Source organism: Trichomycterus rosablanca, chromosome 3 (genome assembly GCF_030014385.1).
Source record: "Trichomycterus rosablanca isolate fTriRos1 chromosome 3, fTriRos1.hap1, whole genome shotgun sequence".
Classification (NCBI taxonomy): domain Eukaryota; kingdom Metazoa; phylum Chordata; class Actinopteri; order Siluriformes; family Trichomycteridae; genus Trichomycterus; species Trichomycterus rosablanca.
Genome location: NC_085990.1, coordinates 2,703,814 through 2,730,861, shown reverse-complemented (window position 1 = coordinate 2,730,861; position 27,048 = coordinate 2,703,814). Strand labels below are relative to the sequence as shown.

Genomic DNA, 27,048 nt, shown 5'->3' with positions numbered 1-27,048 from the left:
GTCGTAAATCTGGTGCATATTTTTCCAACTTCACTGTCATTTCTCTTACTTCATAAGTAATCCTGCCACAAGCTTACAGATGGAAATGTTTCTCCCCCTTCAGCTGCTCCCGTATTTATTTATTTTTATTTTATTAGGACCTTTTAGGATTAGGATTATTTTCATTCAAATTAACCAAAGCTTCCAGAGGAAAACCCACACAGACACGAGGAGAACATGCAAACTCCACACAGAAATGGCCCAGACGGTTCCACCGGGGAATGAAACCCTTGCTGTGAGGCGCCAGTGCTACCCACCCAGCCGCCGTATGGTGGACCCACAGCAGACCTGGTCCATCCTCCTGTTTCTATCTGGGCTCGAGACCAGCGTTCTACTATCCAAATTTGCACATCAATATTTGCACACTGCACTATTGCACTATTTACACCAGCACAAACAACAACAATACTGTAACTACTGTATATATTTCTTATTTATTTATAATCATTTATATTCTTTACTATAATATTTCTGTGCATTTTAGTCACTTTTTATCCTTCTGGAAAGATGCTACTGCATTTCATTACTCTGCACAATGGCAATGAAGTTTAATCCAATCCAATCTATGCTAATCTAATCTGATCCAATCTAAAGCAATCCAGTCCAATCTAATCTAATCCAATCTAATCCGATCCAATGGAATCTAATTGAATCTAATCCAATCTAATCCGATCCAATGAAATCTAATTGAATCTAATCCAATCTAATCCAACCTAAACTAATCTGATCTGATCTGATCTGATCCAATCTAAAGCAATCCAGTTCAATCTAATCTGATCCAATCTAATCCGATCCAATGAAATCTAATTGAATCTAATCCAATCTAATCCGATCCAATGAAATCTAATTGAATCCAATCCAATTCAATCCAACCTAATCTAATCGAATCTAATCTGATCCAATCCAAAGCAATCCAGTCCAATCTAATCCAATTCAATAAAATCTAATATAATCTAATCAAATCCAATGAAATCAAATCGAATCAAATCAAATCCAACCTAATCTAAGTCAATCTAATCTAATCTAGTCTAATCTAATCTAATCTAATGTAATTTAATTTAACCTAATCCAATCCAATCTAATCCAATCCAATCCAACTGAATCAAATCTAATCCAATCCAGTCCTATCTAATCCAATTAAATCTAATCTAATCTAATTTCATTTAACCTAATCTAATTAAATCTAATCTAATCCAATCCAACCCAATGCAATCGAATCTAATCCAATCCAATCTAATCCAATCCTATCTAATGGAATCCAACGCAATCAAATCCAATCCAATCTAATCCAATCCTATCTAATGGAATCTAATGCAATCAAATCTAATCCAATCTAATCCAATCCTATCTAATGGAATCCAATGCAATCAAATCTAATCCAATCTAATCCAATCCTATCTAATGGAATCCAATGCAATCAAATCTAATCTAATCTGATGTAAGCTCATTACCTGCTGAGAGCTTCTGCAGTCAACGTTAGTCGTGCTGCTGGTGTACAAATCACACAGGGTTCGTCCTCCATCCAGGAACACAGAGACGTACTGGCATGAGTTCTCTTCAGCACAATCTAGAAAAGAGAATGTAATAAATACATTTACATAGTAAACCAGTGGAGAGCGTCAGTGGGATTGACTGGTAGTAGCATCCTGATGCAGCAGGTATACTGGTATCATGGATTCTGAGGTTTGTGTCTTCATAGAGCTTTTTTAAACCTTTATAGAGCTTCTTTAAGTCTTTATAGAGCTATATTTGTGCACAGGAGCTGGAAAGGGCCTTCCCTATATAACCTCCTTTAAGTTATGATATATTACACCTGTTAGAACCTGTGGCTGAGCAAATGTCAGTCCAGTAAATAAAACTGATCATTATTAAGAAAACATCAACAATAGAATTATTTATTTAGATCTGAGTTTCTGGAGACCTGATGTGTTTATGCACACACACACACACACACACACACACACACACTCACCGAGAACACATTTCCTGATCTGCATCTCCAGCGGCTGCGATGAGGAATCGGAGTGAAGCACCGCGGCGTCTTCAGAACCCAACCGCAAAGACGAGACTGCAACAGCCTGGAATTTCTCCAGAACTGCTCATGTAGATCAACACACACACACACACACACACACATGCAGAATGATTAATAACTGTGTTAACGAATTTAGCATGATTTGTAAAGTAGTCTGCTGTGTTCTCCAAAAATATGAAGGTGGATTGTCTGCTTTAAATCAACCCCAGGTTCAAATGATGGAGTAAATACAGAGTGCAGATATTTTCCAACCTGACTATTATTATGTGGAGAGTAAAAATAAATACAGTGGTAGCTTATAACTTGACGTCCCCTAAATGTGAGACGAATCTGCATTAGTGTGGAATAAGCGTCAGATCCAGTGTTACAGCTCCACGTGTATCTGTGTTTATCTGGATTTTCCTCCCTGTTTCACTTTTAAACTTGTGTTACAGCTCAAGCTTCTGAGAAATGGTGAGAATCAGAATCAGCTTCTCCCAGAGTCTAAAACACTTCTGGTTCAAAATAAAGCTTAACGTGGTTTAATGTAGTAAAAGAAGGAGACAGGAGCACTAAACTTCTCTTCATTATTACTGCTCATAAGTTCCTCCACTAATCACATTTTACTACAATAAATCACGTTAAGCTTTGCCGCTTCTCATGTGAATGCGCCGGTACTGAGCTGAATACGATATTCCAAGATCAAGCATCTCCACGATTAAGAAACGTCAGGAAACAATAAAGAAGTAAAGCTAAAGTGCAGCTTTTATTGTATGTCAGTGTTTTTATATTATATTTGTGTTATTTTCAGTGTATAAGTGTTAAAAACAACCTCATTATTTTACATGAGACTAAAATATCTGCAGCTCCACGGAAACATGGGACGGATTAACAGGTTTCCCAAACATCCTTATGGGAAAAAATACCTTGAAACTGAACGTCTTTAAAACTCAACACTCCCAGAACCAAGTGACGTCGAGTTTCAAGGTAGATGCCACAGTGGATCTGGTCCACATACCAGACCTGATCTGATGCCACTCTCCTATTTCTATCCAGGCTTGGGACCTGCACTGAGAGCGCACAGACAAGGCTAGACTGTTTTGGCTACCTTGAACATCAGCCAATCATGTCCATGGAGGACCTGGAGTCTAAAGTTGCTTTGAGACAACGTCCATTGTAAAAAGAGCTTTACAAATAAAATGGACTTGACTCCATGTCTGTGCAGATGCCCGACCGGCTGACAGCACCCCTGAGATTCGCACCCCGGATCCCCGTGTCTTAGAAGTAGTTTAGTCATCCTCACTTCTGCACTGCTCCGAGGTGACCGGCTCGTCTGCAGACGTCCAGTTCAGCTCCTCTCCCCGTGAAGACACGCACAGCCACTTCCCAGACAGGAAGTGCTTCTGAGCTGAGAGGAAGTTCCCGGCGTCTGTACAGTTCAGCTTACTCTGCTGACAATCTGAAACACCTACACACACACACAGAGAGAGAGATTTAAAATTTGATAGAAGAACCACAGCTTTCATGCATCAGGTTATTCGTTTGTTGATCAAACAGCTTGGCTGTGTTGCCAAAAAGCTCAATTTTCACTTCACTTGACCATAGACCATTGTTCCAGGCAAAGTCTCATTGTAATATTGTGTTGGTCCCCCTTTTGCAGCCCCATTCACAACAAACTGTGATGCTCTGTGTATTCTGACACCTTTCTATCAGAACCAGCATGAACGTCTTCAGTAGTTTGAGCTATACGGTCCTGTAGCCTAGTGGTTAAAGTGCTGGTTTAGAAATCAGAAGGTTGTGGGTTCAAACCTCACCACTGCCAGGTTGCTGTTGGGCCCTTGAGCAAGGCTCTTAACCCTCAATTGCTTAGATTCTATACTGTTAGTCACTTTAAATAAAAGCATCTGCTAAATGCTCATCTGTCGAATTGGACCACACGGGCCAGCCTTAGATCGAGCCCTGGCCGCCCATGACCCTGTCGCCGGTTTACCACCGTTCCTTCCTTGGACCACTTTTGATAGATACTGACCACTGCAGACCGGGAACACCCCACAAGAGCTGCAGTTTTGGAGATGCTCTGACCCAGTCGTCTAGCCATCACAATTTGGCCCTCGTCAAACTCGCTCAGATCCTCACGCTCGTCCATTTTTCCTGCTTCTAACATCAACTTTGAGGATAAAATGTTCACTTGCTGCCTAATATATCCCCCCACTAACAGGTATGCATGGCTGCTCCTATATTTACAAATACACTGATTCAAATTTTCCCATCTTTAAACGATAATAAGTATTAAATTAATCCTGACATCTTTACATAATCAGGACTTCCTGTCATTTATTTAGCTTGAGTTATTTGCAGCACCAGAAGTTGGCAGGGCAGCTTTTACGGCATCGAATACGCAAGAGAATCAGAAAGTATGTCAGATCGGTTCCAAACATAATCCAGTCTAAAGCCAGTTTCAGTCGCTCCCTAATATTTATGAACCCTTGATATTTCCCGAAGGTCGTAAAGACGTTTTATTTTTTTTACGTACAGTGCGAGGGGTTGAAGGCTCCCTGGGCTGCGGTGGAGGTTCCCGAGGAACAGAAAGAGCAGAAATCCTGTCCTGCTTCCGCCTGATACGAGCCACGTGGACACGCTCGACATCGAGGTCCGGCGGAGAAAGAACCGGCTGGACAAAGCACTGACGCAGACAGAGAGTGTGAGAAATGATGATAATAATAAAAACACACACACATGAACTTTCACTGCTAACATTAGACCAAACTACACACCACGCTAAGCCTTCCCTCTCCGCCCGTTCATTATCCAGGGCGCTCCTATGATTAGGGGTAAAACGGTCAGTGAAGTAAGCTTACCACACCCAGAGGAGTCTGGGAGCTGCCAGAAGCCCGCGGAGCACCCGAAGGAAGCGGGCGAGGCCGAAACCGAAACGCCCTCATACGACTCGCTTCTTATCAACTCCGTCAACACGTCCAGCTTCTTCTGGTCACCGAGCGCAGCGTCTAAACACAATCATGTTTTTATTCATTCATTCATTCGCCAGTCCATCACAGGGCACACACACATACGTATCTAGGAGGACTTTTGTATCTCCAATTCACCTGACTGCACATCTTTGGACTGTTGTAGGAAACCAACACGGACACGTGGAGAACATACCAACTCTACACAGAAAGGACCCTGACCTTTCCACTTAGGAATCAAACCCAGGACCTTCTTGCTTTGAGGTGACAGTGCTACCCACCGAGCCGCCCCATAGAGTTTTTAGTATTTTTAATTTTCTGTTATCCTCATCATTAGGACTAGTAACCAGAAGGATGCTGGTTCCAGCCCATATCTTCCAGGTTGCCACTGTTGGGCCCTTGAGCACCAATTGCTTGCAATGTATACAGTATACAGAGTTGCCGTTACCGATATCGTGGAGGTCGGGCAGGACGTTGACGGGCAGGTCAGACAGGTGAGTTATGAAGGTGACATTAACAGCAAGGCTTCGCTGGCTCACACACTCCAGAGAGACAAACGATTCGTCACACACTGACGTGTACCGACCCGGGGACAGCTGACACACACACACACACACACACACACACACACACCAGACAATAAACCTTAATAGCTGTAGTTGGGAACATTTAGCTGAAATTTTACCTACAAATTAGTAGTATTGTTAAATTATTATAATGATAATAATAATAATAAAGATAATAACAACAATAATAATAATTATCATAATTATATTAATAATAACAATAATAATAATAAGAAGAAGAAAAACAATAATAATAATGAAAATAATAATTTCAATGATAATAATAATAATATTAATAATAACACACAATAATAATAATAATAATAATAGTAACAACAATAATAATACAAGTAATAATAATAATAATAATAATAAATATAAAAACGCCAGATGCCCTTCCTGACACGACCCTCCCTAATTATCCGGGCTTGGGACCGGCACTACAATGCACTGGTTTATGCATCTTAGCGGCCAGATACCTATGGGACAATTCAGTGTCTCCAATTAGCCTGGCTGCATGTTTTTGGACTGTGGGAGGAAACCCACGCGGACACAGGGAGAACATGCAAACTCCACACAGAAAGGACCTGGGGATCGAACCCAGGACCTTCTTGCTGTGAGGCGACAGTGCTACCCACTTAGTCACAGTACCTGTACTAGAGATGAACGGTACCTGTAGACTGCAGAGTCCTGCTGCTCTCATGCTGGTCAGTATCGAGGTCTTTAGAGACGAACTCTGACCTCTGCAGTCCGGCTGATTTTCCGTCAGAGACATCTGTAGAGTCGCGGACGCCTGTGCGGTCTGCAGCGGCTGAACTCCTGACACAAACGTTTTAATCAGTGGATATTTCAGAAAATACTGTATATACGGTATATATATATATATATATGTATATATATATATATATATATATATATATATATATATATATATATTATATACAGTTGGAGTCAAAAGTTCAAATACACGTGTGTGTGTGTGGGTGTGTGTGCGTGTGTGTGTGCGTGTGTGTGTGCTGAGAGTTTATTGTATTTTATTTGCTGGGTCAAAACAGACGTATTTATGTCCTCTGGATCGTTTTACCTTCATCGGCCGCTTTTAAAGGCCAGTAACGTGTTTCTGGATGGAACTCTGGTTGGTTCTTTGACAATCAAACTCGGCTTTTCATACAGTCCACATATTTTTGATAAGGTTAAGCTCAAAACGCTGGGAAAACCAAATCATATTAGCCTAACAATTTATTTATGCCTTTTCTCCCTTTTTCTTTAGTCTAGCGTTGCCAAGACTTCTGCAGATTTCTCCTCTGCAGGAGACCATGGTGGCATCTGAGGAGGGTATATCAACCCGTGTGTGGTCCACCGACCCCTTCTTATTTGCCCGTACTTTGGTGGATTGGCACGTGACACCAGTCTCGCACTGGGAGAGTCACACACTGATCTACACGTTCCTCCACTTCTGTAGACCCCACCCTCCTTTTTAGTCCCGTTTTTTTCCCCCACCCAGCAGACTAGTGGCCAATTTTGTCTGCACTTCCAGTTGTGCTCGCTGGGGGGCGCCCAGCCGACCGGTAGCCGACTGGAGCTGAGATCTGAACACAGGGAGTATCACCTATGTTCTAGCAAATTCTGTTTTATAGCAGATCTGGGTTATTTTTGGGTGGCATCTGATCACCCGGACAAATTTCCTCTCAGCATGAGGTTATGAGTTTGGGATTTTGTCCAGACCCTGGTACAGAGACCACTGTTCCATGTGCTTTTAACTTATGGACTTGTTACAGAGCAGCAGTAGCTCAGTGGGTAAAATACTGGACCAGTAATTAGAAGTTTGCTGGTTAAAGCATCACCACTGCCAAGTTGGCACTGTTGGGCCCCTGAGCATGTACAGTGTATCACAAAAGTGAGTACACCCCTCACATTTCTGCAGATATTTAAGTATATCTTTTCATGGGACAACACTGACAAAATGACACTTTGACACAATGAAAAGTAGTCTGTGTGCAGCTTATATAACAGTGTAAATTTATTCTTCCCTCAAAATAACTCAATATACAGCCATTAATGTCTAAACCATCGGCAACAAAAGTGAGTACACCCCTAAGAGACTACACCCCTAAATGTCCAAATTGAGCACTGCTTGTCATTTTCCCTCCAAAATGTCATGTGATTTGTTAGTGTTACTAGGTCTCAGGTGTGCATAGGGAGCAGGTGTGTTCAATTTAGTAGTACAGCTCTCACACTCTCTCATACTGGTCACTAAAAGTTCCAACATGGCACCTCATGGCAAAGAACTCTCTGAGGATCTTAAAAGAAGAATTGTTGCGCTACATGAAGATGGCCAAGGCTACAAGAAGATTGCCAACACCCTGAAACTGAGCTGCAGCACAGTGGCCAAGATCATCCAGCGTTTTAAAAGAGCAGGGTCCACTCAGAACAGACCTCGCGTTGGTCGTCCAAAGAAGCTGAGTGCACGTGCTCAGCGTCACATCCAACTGCTGTCTTTGAAAGATAGGCGTAGGAGTGCTGTCAGCATTGCTGCAGAGATTGAAAAGGTGGGGGGTCAGCCTGTCAGTGCTCAGACCATACGCCGCACACTACATCAAATTGGTCTGCATGGCTGTCACCCCAGAAGGAAGCCTCTTCTGAAGTCTCTACACAAGAAAGCCCGCAAACAGTTTGCTGAAGACATGTCAACAAAGGACATGGATTACTGGAACCATGTCCTATGGTCTGATGAGACCAAGATCAATTTGTTTGGTTCAGACGGTCTCAAGCATGTGTGGCGGCAATCAGGTGAGGTGTACAAAGATAAGTGTGTCATGCCTACAGTCAAGCATGGTGGTGGGAATGCCATGGTCTGGGGCTGCGTGAGTGCAGCAGGTGTTGGGGAGTTACATTTCATTGAGGGACACATGAACTCCAATATGTACTGTGAAATACTGAAGCAGAGCATGATCCCCTCCCTCCGGAAACTGGGTCGCAGGGCAGTGTTCCAGCATGATAATGACCCCAAACACGCCTCTAAGATGACCACTGCTTTATTGAAGAGGCTGAGGGTAAAGGTGATGGACTGGCCAAGCATGTCTCCAGACCTAAACCCAATAGAACATCTTTGGGGCATCCTCAAGCGGAAGGTGGAGGAGCGCAAAGTCTCGAATATCCGCCAGCTCCGTGATGTCGTCATGGAGGAGTGGAAAAGCATTCCAGTGGCAACCTGTGAAGCTCTGGTAAACTCCATGCCCAGGAGAGTTAAGGCAGTTCTGGGAAATAATGGTGGCCACACAAAATATTGACACTTCAGGAACTTTCACTAAGGGGTGTACTCACTTTTGTTGCCGGTGGTTTTGACATTAATGGCTGTATATTGAGTTATTTTGAGGGAAGAATAAATTTACACTGTTATATAAGCTGCACACAGACTACTTTTCATTGTGTCAAAGTGTCATTTTGTCAGTGTTGTCCCATGAAAAGATATACTTAAATATCTGCAGAAATGTGAGGGGTGTACTCACTTTTGTGATACACTGTATGTGCAGCCATACTAGCCCTATATATAATATATATGGGCACAGAGAAGTCACCAAGTTTAAGGGTGGGAATATGTGTAATATTTACTTTGGCACGTGTGGGATAGCGGAGCATCACTGAGCCACGACTCGGTCGCCGGATCACACAGGAAGTCCTTCGCAGGAAGTGAGCTGACGAACCCTCGGAGACAGAAAACCTCACAGAGCTGCATCGGCCTCCCACCAACAACACTGTGATTGCTGCACAGAACGGCACCATGGGAAACAGAGCTTCCGAACAGGAGCGGGCACTGAGGAGCTTACACACACACACACACACACACAACAGAAAAACGTGGTTTACTAACATATGGACAGAACCTGAGAACCTGAGAACCTGAGAACCTGAGGCCGGGAGCGTTTACAATCCATCGTTATTTCCTCACCATCGCAGGACGGGCGGTTTTGCGAGAGGAGACGCCGCGTGGACGGGATCTCCTGACCGCTTTCAGAAACACACCAGCAGTGAACCTGGTCGCACTGCAGAGGCCAGAACAGATCACCGTCGTCCACGCATTCCGGCTCGTATCCGACACCCGCCTCACGCCGAGCCGCCAGACTCTTCTGAAGAGAACACCAACCAGGACCTACAGGAGGGCAAAAATACCAGAATCTGTTACAGCTCCAGCCTCGCCCGGCTCCATGATCCATGTTTCTCATCTTAGCCTGACCTTGAGATCCCTGTTCCTCGTCTAAGCCTGACCTTATGATCCATGTTCCTCATCTAAGCCTGACCTGGAGATCCATGTTTCTTGTCTTAGCCTGACCTTAAGATCCATGTTTCTTGTCTTAGCCTGACCTAGAGATCCATGTTTCTTGTCTTAGCCTGACCTTAAGATCCATGTTTCTCGTCTAAGCCTGACCTTGAGATCCATGTTCCTCGTCTAAGCCTGACCTTGAGATCCATGTTCCTCGTCTAAGCCTGACCTTGAGATCCATGTTCCTCGTCTAAGCCTGACCTTAAGATTCATGTTTCTCATCTTAGCCTGACCTTAAGATTCATGTTTCTCATCTTAGCCTGACCTTGAGATCCATGTTTCTCGTCTTAGCCTGACCTTATGATCCATGTTCCTCATCTAAGCCTGACCTGGAGATCCATGTTTCTTGTCTTAGTCTGACCTAGAGATCCATGTTTCTTGTCTTAGCCTGACCTTAAGATCCATGTTCCTCGTCTAAGCCTGACCTTGAGATCCATGTTCCTCGTCTAAGCCTGACCTTGAGATCCATGTTTCTCGTCTTAGCCTGACCTTATGATCCATGTTCCTCATCTAAGCCTGACCTAGAGATCCATGTTTCTTGTCTTAGCCTGACCTTAAGATCCATGTTTCTTGTCTTAGCCTGACCTAGAGATCCATGTTTCTTGTCTTAGCCTGACCTTAAGATCCATGTTTCTCGTCTAAGCCTGACCTTGAGATCCATGTTCCTTGTCTTAGCCTGACCTTAAGCTCCATGTTTCTAATCTTAGCCTGACCTTGAGATCCAAGTGCCTCGTCTTAGCCTGACCTTGAGATTCATGTTTCTCATCTTAGCCTGACCTTCTTCTTGAGTTCTTGTACCTTGAGTTCTTGTACTTGCGGATTGGCAGACATTCGTAACAGAACCATCCCAAAAATAAAAGACACTGCTCACAGGATCGTCAGGTGCCCTCTGCTTTACTAGGCCTGTGGTAGCCTAGTGGGTAGAACTTTGGGCTATCAACCGGAAGATTGGCGGTTCAAATCCAGGCTCTGCTATGTAGCCACTGTTGGGTCCTTGAGCAAGGCCCTTAACCCTGTCTGCTCCAGGGGCGCCGTAAGTTGGCTGACCCTGCGCTCTGACCCCAGCTTCCAACACCAGCTGGGATATGCGAAGAAAGAATTTCATTGTACTGTACACCTGTATATGTATATATGAGAAATAAAGGATATCTTTCCATGGTTGATATTGCCAGCTCTCAATGCCTTAACCGATGCTCTTCCACCCTTAGAGACCCCTCACATCACCCTCACACTCTGACCTGATGCTCTCAGTTAGGCACTTTAGGTCACTAAAAGGTCGAACCCCAGATTTAGGTTTCTCTCCATGGTCTATTAGGACCTTAAACAACCTGCATCCACACATTGCTTTTGTGCAAGAACGGATAAACTATAACAGATTTTATCAGACTAGTTTAACTAGAAATCTAGAAGCTAAAATGACGTTTGTGACGTGTCCTTCACAAGATGTGTGAATTAAAACTCAGACAGTCGACTGTGTGAATAACTGACACTGACGGCAGGAATGAATGAACGAATGCTTTTACATTGCGGCTCTCCTGCTGGGCTCAGGGTGGCCGACTGGATGAAAGTTCCAGTAACGGGGCTCACACACGACGCGACGTTGCCGGCTGCGCCGAGCGTCTGGAGCACGGGAAAAGTGCCGTCCTGCACACACACACACACACACACACACACACACAGATTGTACATGGAAATCTGGACTGTAATAATAAATGGAAGATGTAAACGTGGTGGGATGGAAATAAACACACCTCCTCGCAGGACGGGCTGTAGGAGGACGAGGTGTCAGACGGTGACTTGCTCCAAACAGACATAACAAACTGATCTCGTAGTCTCTGGCATGTGGTTTTACCTGGAAAACAGCACACGCTAACCACGTCATAATAATAATAATAATAATACATTTATTTCATTAAATAAATTATAAACTAAAACTTTAAATTCACATATATTTAGTAAGCATTAGGCACTGGACAGGACTAAACCCTGGACCAGTTCATCACAGGACACCACACACTAAGGTTTTGTCCAGACCCTGGCACAGAGACCACTGTTCCATGTACTTTTAACTTATGGACTATTTATAGAGCAGTGATAGCTCAGTGGTTAAAATACTGGACTATTAATTAAAAGGTTGCTGGTTAAAGCCTTGTCATCGTCAAGTTGTCACTGTTGGGCCCCTGAGCAGATTCTATAAACTGTTTATTAAGACTTGGTCTTATAGGTGCAGCCGGATTAGCCCTAGTCCTATATATTATATATATGGGCACAGAGAAATCACCAAGTTTGGTCAAATGTGAACATTAATAAGGGATTAGAACTTTGTACTTTTAAACTATGTTGATATGAGAGCCAGACCAAACCCTAGACACACACTGTTCAGACCATGGCACGGAGACCACTGTTCCATGTGATTTTAACTTGTAGGGCAGTGATAGCTCAGTGGTTAAAGTACTGAACTAGTAATTAAAATGTTGCTTGTTAAAGCATCACCTCTGCCAAGTTGTCACTGTTGGGCCCCTGAGCAAGGCCCCTAACCCTTGTTAAGTGACGTTCCTTATTTAAAGAAAAAGGGTATTATCTGTTTATTAAGAGGAAGTGATGGTTGTTTACATTGTGGGGGACGAATGGTGCGAGCAGTCAGTGATCCAGTGATGTATCCTCCATCCTCATCCACACACCAGCAGTGACCTACAGAAAGAGACGAACATTAAGTCTGTATATATATAAAATACACCAATCAGCCATAACATTAAAACCACCTCCTTGTTTCTACACTCACTGTCCATTTTATCTGCTCCACTTACCATATAGAAGCACTTTGTAGTTCTACAATTACTGACTGTAGTCCATCTGTTTCTCTGCATGCTTTGTTAGCCACCTTTTTAATGCTGTTCTTTAATGGTCAGGACCCCCACAGGACCACCACAGAGCAGGTATTATTTAGGTGGTGGATCATTCTCAGCACTGCAGTGACACTGACATGGTGGTGGTGTGTTAGTGTGTGTTGTGCTGGTATGAGTGGATCAGACACAGCAGGAGTTTTTAAACACCTCACTGTCACTGCTGGACTGAGAATCGTCTACCAACCAAAAATATCCAGCCAACAGTGCCCCTTGGGCAGCGTCCTGTGACCACTGATGAAGGTCTAGAAGATGAGCGACTCAAACAGCAGCAATAGATGAGCGATCGTCTCTGACTTTACATCTACAAGGTGGACCGACTAGGTAGGAGTGTCTAATAGAGTGGACAGAGTGAGTGGACACGGTATTTAAAAACTCCAGCAGCGCTGCTGTGTCTGATCCACTCGTACCAGCACAACACACACTAACACACCACCACCATGTCAGTGTCACTGCAGTGCTGAGAATCATCCACCACCTAAATAATACCTGCTCTGTGACCATTGAATAACAGGGTAAAAGGAGGCTAGTAGAGAAGCAGATGCACAACAGTCAGTAATTGTACTACAAAATGCTTCTATATGGTAAGTGGAGCTGATAAAATGGACAGTGAGTGTCAAACACAGCATTACAGTCTGGAGTTTTATCTCACCTGTACTGGAATGACACTGACTGGGAAGCCACTGACCACTGGAGTCGCACTGTGGGCTGTACGGCTGGTATCCGAGGAGCAGACTCGGCCGGTACCTTTCACTGACCGTCAGGTGGCTCTGCCAGTAAAACTGAACGGCTGCAGGAACATGATTTACTCTTAAATACCGTACATGATTCTATATTATATTTCTATGTTTATAATATAGTTAAGTGATCAGATCAAATGTGTAGATATCTAAAGTTAAACAGTTACACACTAGAATGAGCTGCTAGTCTCAGGGCGGAGTCGTCGCCGCTCAGAAAAGCCTCCGAAATCTGAAACCCGGGACTCAGATCTTGCTGCATCTCCTCAGGACGTAGCCGAACGCTCTTCGCCAGGAGGAAGCCGTAACCCGCAGGTATGTGAGAGCTGTTGGATGAAGAGATCAGCGTCTCCACATCTGCCGAAAACTTGTTCGCTCGGTCCTGTACCAGCGAACACGAGCATGGACCTGAGAAACAGGAAAGATGTGAAGAATTCAGCTACACCTGAAATATCAAACAAGCTATATCGGCAAGAATGGCACAGTGAATTGGCAAAAGTGCAAACTTATAGGAGGATGTCTGCTGAGTCTGGTTCCTCTCAAGGTTTCTTCCTGTATTATTAAGGGAGTTTTTCCTTGCCACTGTCGCCCTCGGCTTGCTCAACAGGGTTTTTTGGTCTGTAGGTCCTGGATTCTGTAAAGTTGCTTTGAGACAATACAAATACAAATACATTTGAGTTGACTTGACTAGTTGTAGCCTAGTGGTTAAGCTTCTGGACTATCACTGGTTTTAGCCTCACCACTGCCAGGTTGTCACTGTTGGGCCCCTAAGCAAGGCCCTTAATCCTCAATGGCTTAGACTGTATACTGTCACAGTACTGTAAGTCTCTTTGGATAAAAGCGTCTGCTAAATGCTGAACGTACATGTTGTCTCGGTTTTGTTATTTTTCAGTTAAATCTTCACTCTTTGTTATACATGTCGGGTATCTGAAATATTACATTTCACTTACATTTTGGGACCTTCCCAATTTGAGCTTTGGTCTCTGGGATCACGTTCCCTTTCTGGTCCACACACCAGCACTGGCGTGAGCTGAAGTGACCCAGAGGGGCGCTGAAGTCCAACAGGGGGCCCGGAGACCCACTGTACCCGCTCAGTAGTCTCCATAACGAAAACGGGTTCAGGAGGACAGACGGTCCAGACACGGCTCGACCGGTTCCATCCAGGAGATCGAGCGGAAGTTCTGAAAACGCATCGAACCTGGACAGAGCGGGGAAGACCTTGTGGTGTCCAGCCTGGAACAGCGCAGAGAGGAAACCCTGAAACGACGCCATGGCTTCAGAATCCGTTCTGTATTCCTGAAGAACTTTGAGGAGGTCAGGAACTGGACGTTGTTTGCCAGCGTCGTTGATTTGGATCCATCGGCGGTAGAAGTCGAACGCTTGTTCTGGAGGCCCGTCGCACTGGATCCGGTGCCAGCTGCCGTCCGAGGTGCAGCGAGGGACGTAAACGTCAGAGAGCTGGGAGACCGAAGCCGGACCGGTCAGTACGGAATTAACTGTGTTTAGGAAGTGCTGGGACGCGGTGAGCTGGCAATCTGTTGGACCTGAGAGGAGAAATACAAACCACAGCAATGTCCTTAAAATACAGAGATACGCAACATACAATGAGATGTTTATGGGGACTAGTATTCGAAAGGTCGCTGGTTCAAGCCCCACCACTACCAGGTCGCCACTGTTGGGCCCTTAAACAAGGCCCTTAACCCTCAATTTCTTAGACAACATGCTGTCACAGTACTCGCTTTAAATAAAATGTAAGACTGATTCACAGGTTTCAGGCTCTCAAGTCTTATGTCTGACACCATGATTCCAATTACAACCCCAAATCAGAAAAAGTTGGGACAGCATAAAAAAATGCAAATAAAATAAAAACACAGTGTTTCTTACATTTACTTTGACTTTTATTTGATGTCAGACAGGATGAACCTGAGATATTTCATCTTTTATCTGCTCAACTTCATTTCATTTATTAATAAACATCCATTCCTGCATTTCAGGCCTGCAGCACATTCCAAAAAAAGTTGATATGGGGGCAATTTAGGGCGATTTCAACAAGACGATGCAAAACCACCTGCTGCACACATTACAAAGGCGTGGCTGTGGAAGAAGAGGGTACGGGTACTGGACCGGCCTGCCTGCAGTCCCGATCTGTCCCCGATAGAGAACGTGTGGAGGATTTTGAAACAACGACGACCCCCCATACTGCTGCACATCTTAAGACGTGTTTGCAGGAAGAACGAGACAAAATAAAAGCTGAAACACTAAATCACTTGGTCTCCTCGATTCCAAAATGTCTTTTAAGTGGTGAAAAGCAATGGCAACATTACAAAGTGGTAAATGCTTTACCGTCCCAACTTTTTTGGAATGTGTTGCAGGCCTGAAATGTTTATTAATAAATGAAATGAAGTTGAAAAGATAAAAGATGAAATATCTCAGGTTCATCCTCTCTGACATCAAATAAAAGTCAAAGTAAATGTAAGAAACTCTGTGTTTTATTATTATTTGCATTTCTCATACTGCCCCAACTTTTTCTGATTTGGGGTTTGGGGGCATTTGGGGGGTCTGACCCTCTTAATTGCTAACTGGACCCCCCAAAAAGAGGTAAAAACGACAGTTCAGGTGGATCGTTAGTTAGCTAAACTGTAACATCAGGCAACACTTTGAAACTGGGTGATGTTTATTCATCAGTATGTAGTTGACTCAATCTAACGCCCCCTTGTGGAGGCTTTATGTTACAGTGTGTAAACCGGGGCGGCACAGTGGCTAAGTGGATAGCACTGTCCCCTCATAGCAAGAAGGTCCTGGGTTCGATCCCCAGGTGGCAATCTTGTCCCACTGTGGTTTACAAGATGTAACGTAAAGCCTCCACAAGGAGGCGTTCGACCCACGAGTTACTACTCACACTGCAGCGCGGCTCCGGGTCTCGGCGTGTCGAGTCTGACCCCGGCGCCATCCACACAAAAGCAGTCCCTCCCCAGGCACTGCACTGCCATGTATTCACCATCGTCCTGACAGTTTGGAATGAACACCTCAGAGCCCGCTGAGCTGCCGGCTTTCGCCGCCACGGCCGTCGCGCGCTCTTTTTCACATCGGGACGGGCATCGTGGCGTGGAGCTGGCGGAGTGTGAACCCATAACCTCCAGTCCTTGGGAGTCGACACACCAGCACTCGGAGTCCTGGCACTGGATCTCCTGATACTGACCATCTTCAGCACACCGAGGCACGTAGATGGACGAAGGAGGCGCAGGCGGTTTGCAGACGTCCGAATTTTGAAACAACGCCCTAAATAGTGCCCCCAAGTGGCTGCTATCTTCTGCCCTGAGCAACCCGATGGCTTCACGGAGAGTCGTGAAGAACTGCTCGTTCTCCAGGGTGGCGCTGATGAGTTTGACCAAGTCCTGGTTGCGCTTGAGGTTTACCGAGCGGCCGAATGAGTCCGAGACGGTCTGGTCAAGATTCGGACCAATAGAATCGTCTGAAAAACTCTTGGCCAGCTGCGACAAGTCTTCCCCGTTCTGAATCAGACCAATCTGAGTGAAAACGTGACTGAAACGTAACGTGCCGCTGGTGCCAACAGCACCAGTGAAGTTGAATTTGCCCACATTCTTTAAAAACTTGCCCCCAAACAGGTTCTCCTGGAGCCTCTTGGGGTTGGTGCTGAGGGACAGGGCCTTTATAGCCAGACCCCCCGTAGGAAACGTCCCCTGAACGAGCTCGGCCATCACGTCCCCGACGTCTGAGCGCTCCGTCTCTGGCAGGGAACTCAGGAGACCGGATTTAGCTAACAGCTCCTGGAATTCTGGGCTGCACGGAGGCAGCTGAGCGGGAACGCCGTCCTGCGTGTCGACCGTAAACGCTGAAAACACGTCGTTCTGGCTGAAGTATCCGACCGGACCGTAAAACAGTCTGGACAGAGCTCGTCTCCTCTCAGACCGACAGTCTTTAGGTCCCGCGCCTACGAAAACAAGTGAATAAACCAGCGGCGGTTCAGATGTGGAAAACAGAAATTCAGCCTCAAAAACAGCTCAGGAATTCAAGTGTGATTCAAACTATTAATCAAAACCCTGATCCAAGTAAAGATTAAACGTGTGTTTGTGCAACAATGCTTATGCTTTTTTATTATTTTCTGATCCTTTTTAGCTATCTGAAGATTTGTTGCTATTTTTAAAGGTAATTTTAGTTATTTTATTAAACTTTTTATGTTAAAATTTCCATTTAATAATAATAATAATAATAATAAACTATATTATTAATAATAATAATAAATAAATAAATAATAATAATAATACAAATAATAATAATTACTTATATTAATCATATAATAATAAATAACAACAATAATAATAAATAATAATAAATAACAATAAATAAATAATATTAATAATCTGTTGTTGTTATAATTATTATAACTTAACAAAATTATAATAATATAAAATAATTTAAAAACATAAAAAATAATAATAATTATAACTTTAATTAATATATTATAAATGTTATAATAATAATGAGATACTAATACTAATAATAAAATACTAATAATAATAATTATTATTATAATAATAACATCAATAAAGTAATTATAACACAATAATAATAGTAATAATAATTAATATAAAATAAAAATATTAATAATACAATGAAAAAATAAATATAAAATTATAACTTAGCAAAATAATAATAACAAAATTAATGATGAGTTAATAAAATAACAAAAATAATAAAAATAGGTATTATAATAATGATAAAATACTGTAATAATAGTAGTAATAATTATTATAACTATAATAATAAAAAAATAATTTGAATAATAAAATTAATAATAACAATTATAATAAATAATAATAGCATTATAATTATATTATAATCATAAAATAATAATAGTAATAATAAAATGAATAACAATAAAAACAAAATAAATAATAATAATAATAAATAATAATTTAACAGAATTATAATAATTATAATAATAAAATAATAATAGTAATAATCAAATTAATAATACAAAGCTATAATAATAAATAATAATAATAAGTTAGTAAAATAATAATAATAGTAATACTAATAACAATTATTATAATTATAAAATAATAATAGTAATAATAACATTACTAATAGAGATAGACAGATAGATACTTTATTTATCCCGAGGGAAATTATTAACAATAATAATAATAACATGAATTAAATTAATAATAAGGACATGGGAGTCTTAATGACCATCATGAGTGAAGTTTTGGTAAGGAGCTCACTAAGCTTATTTTCAGGTTGTCAGCATTCAGAAAAAGTGGCTTTTACCTCATAAACTGATGTATCAGTAAACAGGATTTTAAACTCACTGCAGTCAGGAACTCCGGTCTGACGAGTCCCAAAGATCTCCCTCCCATCTGAGTCCACACACCAGCACTGACCACCAGCCTGGCACTGCACTGGCAGGAAATCTCCACGGGCATCACACGAGGGCACAAAGACATTATCGGCCTGAGAGCTGGAGGATCGCTCCCTCTCACAAGTGCTCGGACCTGGAACATCACACATGAACCGTCTGTGTGTTTGTAGATTTTAATCTTTATTGTTTTATTTTTATTTTATTAACATGACTGTTCTGTTCGAGTGCAACATGTCACTTTTATTCTAAGAATAAAGCATTTAAAAGCTGTTTTTAAGATTTTAACTGATTGACGCCTTTACACTCACATCTAAACTGTCCAGACAGGGCCAGCTGGACAGCGAGGTAACGTCTCTGCAGGATGCGATAAATGTTGGACTGGGAGAAGGAGCGTCCAGCGTCTAAACTGGAGAACGCCGTATCGTAGACCTCACTGAGGAGCAGCTCCACACCTAATAGTAGGTATAATACAACAAAAAAACAGAATGGGTACAAATACTAGTGAAAAGTATTAATAATAAAGAATATAAAAAATAATAATAAAGAAATAATAAAGAATAAACTCTGACCGGTGTTGGGAAGCTCCCTGCCTCGGGAGTCGGCACAGTAACAGTAGCTAGACAGGTCAGGGAAGGTCTTTCTAAAAGCGCTGAACGTCTGGAACACCTCTGGGAGTCTGGAACACACACATGACACATTAAATCTCAATTTAATCATAGCCAATGCCCATCCAGTGGATCTCCCCTATGGCATTGAGGGTTTCCCCAATACACTCTTTATAAACAGCAGTTCGTTACATTATTCTGTGATTACACTTTTTGGAAGGCACTGACCACACCCGTCTGAACACAAAAGCTCACAGATACTTGTGATTGATTCGATCGATAGGGCAGACAAGACCTCTGCCACCCCTCTCACCCAGAAAACAGCTCCAGGACTTTGTTTGGACATATCTACAACTGGAATCAAGCTAGAAATACATTTTCTCTGTTTCTCTTATGTTTACTAACAACTTCTTTGACCCTTTAAGCAACTTCAGAAGCTTCAACAATCCTCAAGAGTGCCAATGCCACCATGCCAGTCTTTCAATGCAATAAAAAATATACACTGATCAGCTATAACATTAAAACCACCTCCTTGTTTCTACACTCACTGTCCATTTTATCAGCTCCACTTACCATATAGAAGCACTTTGTAGTACTACAATTACTGACTGTAGTCCATCTGTTTCTCTGCATGCTTTGTTAGCCCCCTTTCACCCTGTTCTTCAATGGTCAGGACCCCCACAGGACCACCACAGAGCAGGTATTATTTAGGTGGTGGTTCATTCTCAGCACTGCAGTGACACTGACATGGTGGTGGTGTGTTAGTGTGTGTTGTGCTGGTATGAGTGGATCAGACACAGCAGCGCTGCTGGAGTTTTTAAATATTGTGTCCACTCACTGTCCACTCTATTAGACACTCCTACCTAGTTGTTCCACCTTGTAGATGTAAAGTCAGAGACGATCGCTCATCTATTGCTGCTGTTTGAGTCGGTCATCTTCTAGACCTTCATCAGTGGTCACGGGACGCTGCCCACGGGGCGCTGTTGGCTGGATATTTTTGGTTGGTGGACTATTCTCAGTCCAGCAGGGACAGTGAGGTGTTTAAAAACTCCAGCAGCGCTGCTGTGTCTGATCCACTCATACCAGCACAACACACACTAACACACCACCACCATGTTCATCTTTGGACCAGCCTAAAGCGGAACCCAGCTTGGGGGAATTCTTGTGTCTGAGATGCCACAGCCATTAAAATTGACCTCTTTTGATTAGTTGAGGCAGCGACTGTTCCCTAAAGTTAATCCCTGAATGAGCAAGCTCCTTATCATAATGACAGAGCGTAATCCCAGACATCCAGCAAAGGAATTTCTCCTTTCTGTCACTTTAACCTGGTCACTACTAATAAATCATGAGTAAATGGACCTAAACTGTCCCCACTACCACAGTACCACAGCTCACGGGTTCAAACCCACTGTTCTAAAATATATATATATATAAATAGTTTAAGTGGGTGGACTATTAATTATTTAATAATATTTTTTGAGAACATACAAACTCCACACAGAAAGGACCCGGACCGCTATACATGGGAATCGAACCCAGTACCTTCTTGATGTGAGGAGACAGTGCTACCCACCGAGCATCCATGCTGCCCTCAACCAACGTTAAGTTCCTTCTATATGTGAAGTATAGTGGATTACTTAAATATAGACAGTAGAAGTAAAAGCAGTGGTAGCCTGGTTGATAAAGCTGTCAGACAGAACGTTGTGGGTTCGAATCCTGGCTCTGTCACGCAGCTGCTGTTCCGGCTGAAGCCTGTGGTTGTATGATGGCTGACCCTGCACCCAGACTTTTAAATACTGTAACAGTAATTCAGCACGGATGGATCATTTACCTGTTGAAGCCGTGTAGTAGATCAAACACCATCATGTCGGTGGTGTTAATGAATTTGCATTGTACAGGAAGGAAACTCCCATCATCTGCACACTGTGGAGGAGAAGCCTCACCAACACCATGAAGCAGTCGACGTTCCCTTACCTCACACAGAGCTGGACCTGAAGGCAGAAGAGCGAATGAGGTGGAAAACAAAGGACAACGGCGCCACCTAGAGTTTTCACTTCACTCAACTCAACTCAACTCAAATATAGACATTTATACACCGATCAGCCATAACATTATAACCACCTCCTTATTTCTACACTCACTGTCCATTTTATCAGCTCCACTTACCATATAGAAGCACTTTGTAGTTCTACAATTACTGACTGTAGTCCATCTGTTTCTCTGCATGCTTTGGACCCCCACAGAGCAGGTATTATTTAGGTGGTGGATCATTCTCAGCACTGCAGTGACACTGACATGGTGGTGGTGTGTTAGTGAGTGTTGTGCTGGTATGAGTGGATCAGACACAGCAGCGCTGCTGGAGTTTTTAAACACCTCACTGTCACTGCTGGACTGAGAATCGTCCACCAACCAAAAATATCCAGCCAACAGCGCCCCGTGGGCAGCGTCCTGTGACCACCGATGAAGGTCTAGAAGATGACCGACTCAAACAGCAGCAATAGATGAGCGATCGTCTCTGACTTTACATCTACAAGGTGGACCGACTAGGTAGGAGTGTCTAATAGAGTGGACAGTGAGTGGACACGGTGTTTAAAAACTCCAGCAGCGCTGCTGTGTCTGTCTTTAGTGTGTTTAATTTGTCAGTAAACAGTTGCTGTAATGACGGAGTATAATAATTATTCTTAGGATTATTCACTGGTCAGTGAAATCTTACTTTCTTTACCAGACTTCCCTCCCCATGTGCATCAGTGGCCGCCCATGACCCTGTTGCCGGTTTACCACTGTTCCTTCCTTGGACCACTTTTGATAGATACTGACCACTGCAGACCAGGAACACCCCACAAGAGCTGCAGTTTTGGAGATGCTCTGACCCAGTCGTCTAGCCATCACAATTTGGCCCTCATCAGACTCACTCAGATCCTCACGCTCACCCATTTTTCCAGCTTCTAACACCAACTTTGAGGATGAAATGTTCACTTGCTGCCTAATATATCCCCCCCACTAACAGGTGCCGTGATGAAGAGATAATCAGTGCTGTTCACTTCACCTGTCAGTGGTCATAATGTTATGTCTGGTTGGTGTATATTTTTTGTTTTATTACACAGTCTGTGGCCCCTGGCTTGCTCCGAAACTCCATCCTGCACTCTTTAAGTCATGTCTATCAAATGCTATAGCAAACAGAATCAACACCCCACTCACAACGTGAAGGCCTGCCGTTCTGCCTCGTCCCGTAGATCTCCATGCCGTCCAGGTCCACGCACCAACACTGACCCTGTGCACCATCACACTGCACCGGCTGGTACTCGCCCGAGTCCAAGCACTGAGACACCACGGTGGATTCTCCGCTCAGCTGTGCCCGCTGTCTCTGCCGCTGGCATGATGTCAGACCTAAAGCAGTACAGGATAGTTGAATTATTTATCTGGGTACCTTATAAGTAAGACCCTACCTAAATCACGACCATGAAACTAAGGTCAGGTGCCTCACGTTTACTGGTTAATCTGCACTATGAGGCGTCCTAGCAATCCTACGGCAATTCAGTTAGCAATCGCTTAGTCAAAATGTCCAAGATGTTGAAGTTAAGCAGCTAAAAACACGACTCAGGTAACTGAGTTTGGAAAACCCAACCAATTCTCTGGACGCAGGAAAGGGGGGTCAAAACTGAGACAGAACATGAATCCTCGCACCATCACTGGATGTTCTAGGTTTACATTCAACTATTAAGGTTGCTGTGGCCACCAATCACATTTAGTTTATTGTTTACATGACTTACAATGCACTGCAGATCCATTCCGCCTGCTTCCAGGAGTTTCTGCTCCATCAGCGTCCACACACCAGCACTCTCCACCACGATTACACTGCACGTGTCTGACCATTAAAAGATTAACGTGAATATACACCAATCAGCCATAACATTAAAACCACCTCCTTGTTTCTATCAGCTCCACTTACCATATAGAAGCACTTTGTAGTTCTACAATTACTGACTGTAGTTCATCTGTTTCTCTGTATGCTTTGGACCCCCACAGGACCCCCACAGAGCAGGTATTATTTAGGTGGTGGATCATTCTCAGCACTGCAGTGACACTGACGTGGTGGCGTGTTAGTGTGTGTTGTGCTGGTATGAGTGGATCAGACACTGGAGTTCTTAAATACCGTGTCCACTCACTGTCCACTCTATTAGACACTCCTACCTAGTCGCTCCACCTTGTAGATGTAAAGTCAGAGACGATCGCTCATCTACTGCTGCCGTTTGAGTCGGTCATCTTCTAGACCTTCATCAGAGGTCACAGGATGCTGCCCACGGGGCGCTGTTGGCTGGATATATTTTTGGTTGGTGGACTATTCTCAGTCCAGCAGTGACAGTGATGTGTTTAAAACCTCCAGCACAACACACACTAACACACCATCACCATGTCAGTGTCACTGCAGTGCTGAGAATGATCCACCACCTAAATAATACCTGCTCTGTGGGGGTCCTGTGGTGGTCCTGACCATTGAAGAATAGCATGAAAGGGGGCTAAAAAGTATGTAGAGAAACAGATGGACTACAGTCAGTAATTGTAGAACTACAAAGTGCTCCTATATGGTAAGTGGAGCTGATAAAATGGACAGTGAGTGTAGAAACAAGGACACAGGGAGAAACATTGAGCACACTGAGTACCTGTAGCGTCCGTCCTCTGAGCACTGGGGAACGTGATCATGTCGTTGTGCTGCTCCGACAGCTCTCAGCTGTTCACACGGACTCCTGACCTCAGATTCCAGTTGGTACTCTAAAGAGAGATATTACAGTAATATTGTCCAGATATGACACTTTTTTTCAGCTGTTTCTGTGAATGTTTAGGCGTCGCCAGAGCAGATCTGGTCCGCATACCAGACCCGGCACAATTTTTATGTAGGATGCCCTTTCTCTGGGTTTTTCAAACCCTGGGACGTAACCCTTGGGTGGGTCGTGAGCCAAAAAAAGTCACAGAGGAAAATAATAATTGAATAAACACATTTTTACAGGCACATAAAGATGAAAAGAATTTGTCCACGTATGCCCCCATGTGGAGGCTTTATGTTACATCTTGTAAACCACAGTGGGACCAGATTGCCACTATTTTTATTAATTAAGTATATTTAGTTTTCTGTTGCTCAAAAAAAAAAACTCCTATTTCTATCCGGGCCTGGGACCAGCATTGAGAGACAGTGACAAGTGCACCTCTCGATTACCAGGCTGTTTTGGCCAACATTGGCATCTCCATGAACCAATCATGTTCATGGAGATGCCGTCCTACACTGCAACCTTCTTCCATAGATTCAATGTCCAGTTCCGATGCCTGAGTGGCCACTGTGGGTGCATTCAGCAGTAGACAGAACGCAGCCCTTTATACAGAAGGATTTGATGCGCTCATGTTATGTGTCATGTGACACGTCCAACCCATCACCAGTATTAAATTATCTGCAGTTTGAGCCACTGTAGATCATCCGTGAGGGTTCAAATCCCCAGATGTGCTGTCATACAGACACGACTGGCTGTCTGAGATGAGTGGGCGAGGCCTCGAGCAGAATAATAATCCTGTGTGGGGTGTGTTACTTCAGTGTGGTAGCCTGGACAGTGGTAGCCTAGTGGGTAGAGCTTTGGTCCTTGAGCAAGGCCCTTAACCCTGTCTGCTCCAGGGGCACCGTATGTTGGCTGACCCTGCGCACTGACCCCACCTTCCAAACAAGCTGGGATACGTGAAGAAAGAATTTCATTGTTCTGTACACCTGTATATGTATATATGACAAATAAATAAAGTATATCTTCATCTTCTGTGCCCAGTGATTTTGGGAAACTTGTCTAAAGTGGTGGTAAAATATGAAAATAAAATGAATAAATGTAGACGTACCTGATTTCTTGCTGTGTGTGAAACAGAAGCTGCATAACAGGAAAAACGAAAACCAAACGAGGTTCATGTTTGCACCTTCGTTCCGAGAGCAGCAGCAGCAGCAGCACCACTCCGGTGCAGTTTTATATACGGGGCAGATCTGCAGTGTCATCGCTGTAGGGCACTTCAGTCGCCTCTGACGTCTTCACTCTAAAAACATAAAGCTCTCGATTCCACGTCGAGTACGTTCAAGTGAAATTAAAGATTACAGACTGCTATAAAGGGAGCAGTCATGAGTGGAAGAGTGCTCATGGGTGCAGGTGGACAGTGGTATAGTCGAGTGGTTCCAACCCGTGGTAGTGCCCAGTAAATGTGACCAAACCCCCAGACTATCATTTTGCTTATTCATGATGAGAAGCCTTGATCAGCCACAGCACACATTATTTAATGTTTTATCTGCTCAACTTCATTTCATTTGTGTAATAAACATCCATTCCGGCATATCCGGTCTGCAACACATTCCAAAAAAAGTTGGGACGGTAAAGCATTTACCACTTTGTTACACTTTGTTTTTTTTTACAACACTCATCACTAGGCCGTACTAAATGACAGACAAGAGAAAAGAAAAGAGCCACATTTCACTGCAGTCATTAAATTATACTCATAAAATAAATGATAGAATAAATAGAAGCTACACCACAGCACCTTAATAGTTGAATGTAAACCTAGAACATCCAGCGACGATGCGAGTCTCTTGGTTGTGAGTTTTCCAAACTCAGTTACCCGAGTTGTGTTTTTAGCTGCTTTACTTCGACATCTTGGACATTTTGACTGAACGATTGCTAACTGAATTGCCGTAGGATTGCTCGGACGCTTCATAGTGCAGATTAACCGGTAAACATGAGGCACTTGAACGCTACACAGCATAATTTTATTTAACATGGGAAATGGCACATTAGGTAGGGCCTTAATTATAAGACATTTTGGCACAGAGTATACCAACTGGAAATCCACCTTGCTCCTCAAACACTTGCCTTTCGTGGATACAGCTGCTCATCGTGTCCCTCAGTGTAAGAACTACACCGATCAGCCATAACATTAAAACCACCTCCTTGTTTCTACACTCACTGTCCATTTTATCAGCTCCACTTACCACATAGAAGCACTTTGTAGTTCTACAATTACTGACTGTAGTCAATCTGTTTCTTTCATGCTGTTCCTCAATGGTCAGGACCCCCACAGAGCAGCTATTATTTAGGTGGTGGATCATTCTCAGCACTGCAGTGACACTGACATGGTGGTGGTGTGTTAGTGTGTGTTGTGCTGGTATGAGTGGATCAGACACAGCAGCGCTGCTGGAGTTTTTAAACACCGTGTCCACTCACTGTCCACTCTATTAGACACTCCTACCTAGTTGGTCCACCTTGTAGATGTAAAGTCAGAGACGATCGCTCATCTATTGCTGCTGTTTGAGTCGGTCATCTTCTAGACCTTCATCAGTGGTCACAGGACGCTGCCCACGGGGCGCTGTTGGCTGGATATATTTTTGGTTGGTGGATGATTCTCAGTCCAGCAGGGACAGTGAGGTGTTTAAAAACTCCAGCAGCGCTGCTGTGTCTGATCCACCATGTCAGTGTCACTGCAGTGCTGAGAATGATCCAGCA

At 43.4% G+C, this 27,048-nt stretch overlaps 1 protein-coding gene across 1 annotated transcript in view; it reads right to left on the bottom strand.

The window, feature by feature from the left end:
• tg (thyroglobulin) overlaps positions 1-25,556 on the bottom strand; it is a 68,122-nt gene extending 42,566 nt beyond the window's left edge. Inside the window, exons 1-24 of the mRNA XM_062991561.1 lie at positions 25,481-25,556; positions 24,196-24,304; positions 23,305-23,399; positions 22,733-22,921; positions 21,366-21,525; positions 19,499-19,605; positions 19,238-19,381; positions 18,880-19,062; positions 16,446-17,498; positions 14,497-15,090; positions 13,721-13,954; positions 13,462-13,599; positions 12,520-12,597; positions 11,658-11,758; positions 11,430-11,550; positions 9,535-9,735; positions 9,198-9,407; positions 6,259-6,404; positions 5,468-5,615; positions 4,912-5,058; positions 4,587-4,736; positions 3,357-3,521; positions 2,012-2,134; positions 1,491-1,606 (exon numbers count right to left, since the gene is read on the bottom strand). Of these exons, the coding sequence (XP_062847631.1) occupies positions 1,491-1,606; positions 2,012-2,134; positions 3,357-3,521; positions 4,587-4,736; positions 4,912-5,058; positions 5,468-5,615; positions 6,259-6,404; positions 9,198-9,407; positions 9,535-9,735; positions 11,430-11,550; positions 11,658-11,758; positions 12,520-12,597; positions 13,462-13,599; positions 13,721-13,954; positions 14,497-15,090; positions 16,446-17,498; positions 18,880-19,062; positions 19,238-19,381; positions 19,499-19,605; positions 21,366-21,525; positions 22,733-22,921; positions 23,305-23,399; positions 24,196-24,304; positions 25,481-25,556 (4,788 nt within the window). The remainder of the gene's footprint in view (positions 1-1,490; positions 1,607-2,011; positions 2,135-3,356; positions 3,522-4,586; positions 4,737-4,911; positions 5,059-5,467; positions 5,616-6,258; positions 6,405-9,197; positions 9,408-9,534; positions 9,736-11,429; positions 11,551-11,657; positions 11,759-12,519; positions 12,598-13,461; positions 13,600-13,720; positions 13,955-14,496; positions 15,091-16,445; positions 17,499-18,879; positions 19,063-19,237; positions 19,382-19,498; positions 19,606-21,365; positions 21,526-22,732; positions 22,922-23,304; positions 23,400-24,195; positions 24,305-25,480) is intronic.
• Positions 25,557-27,048: the final 1,492 nt, after the last annotated feature.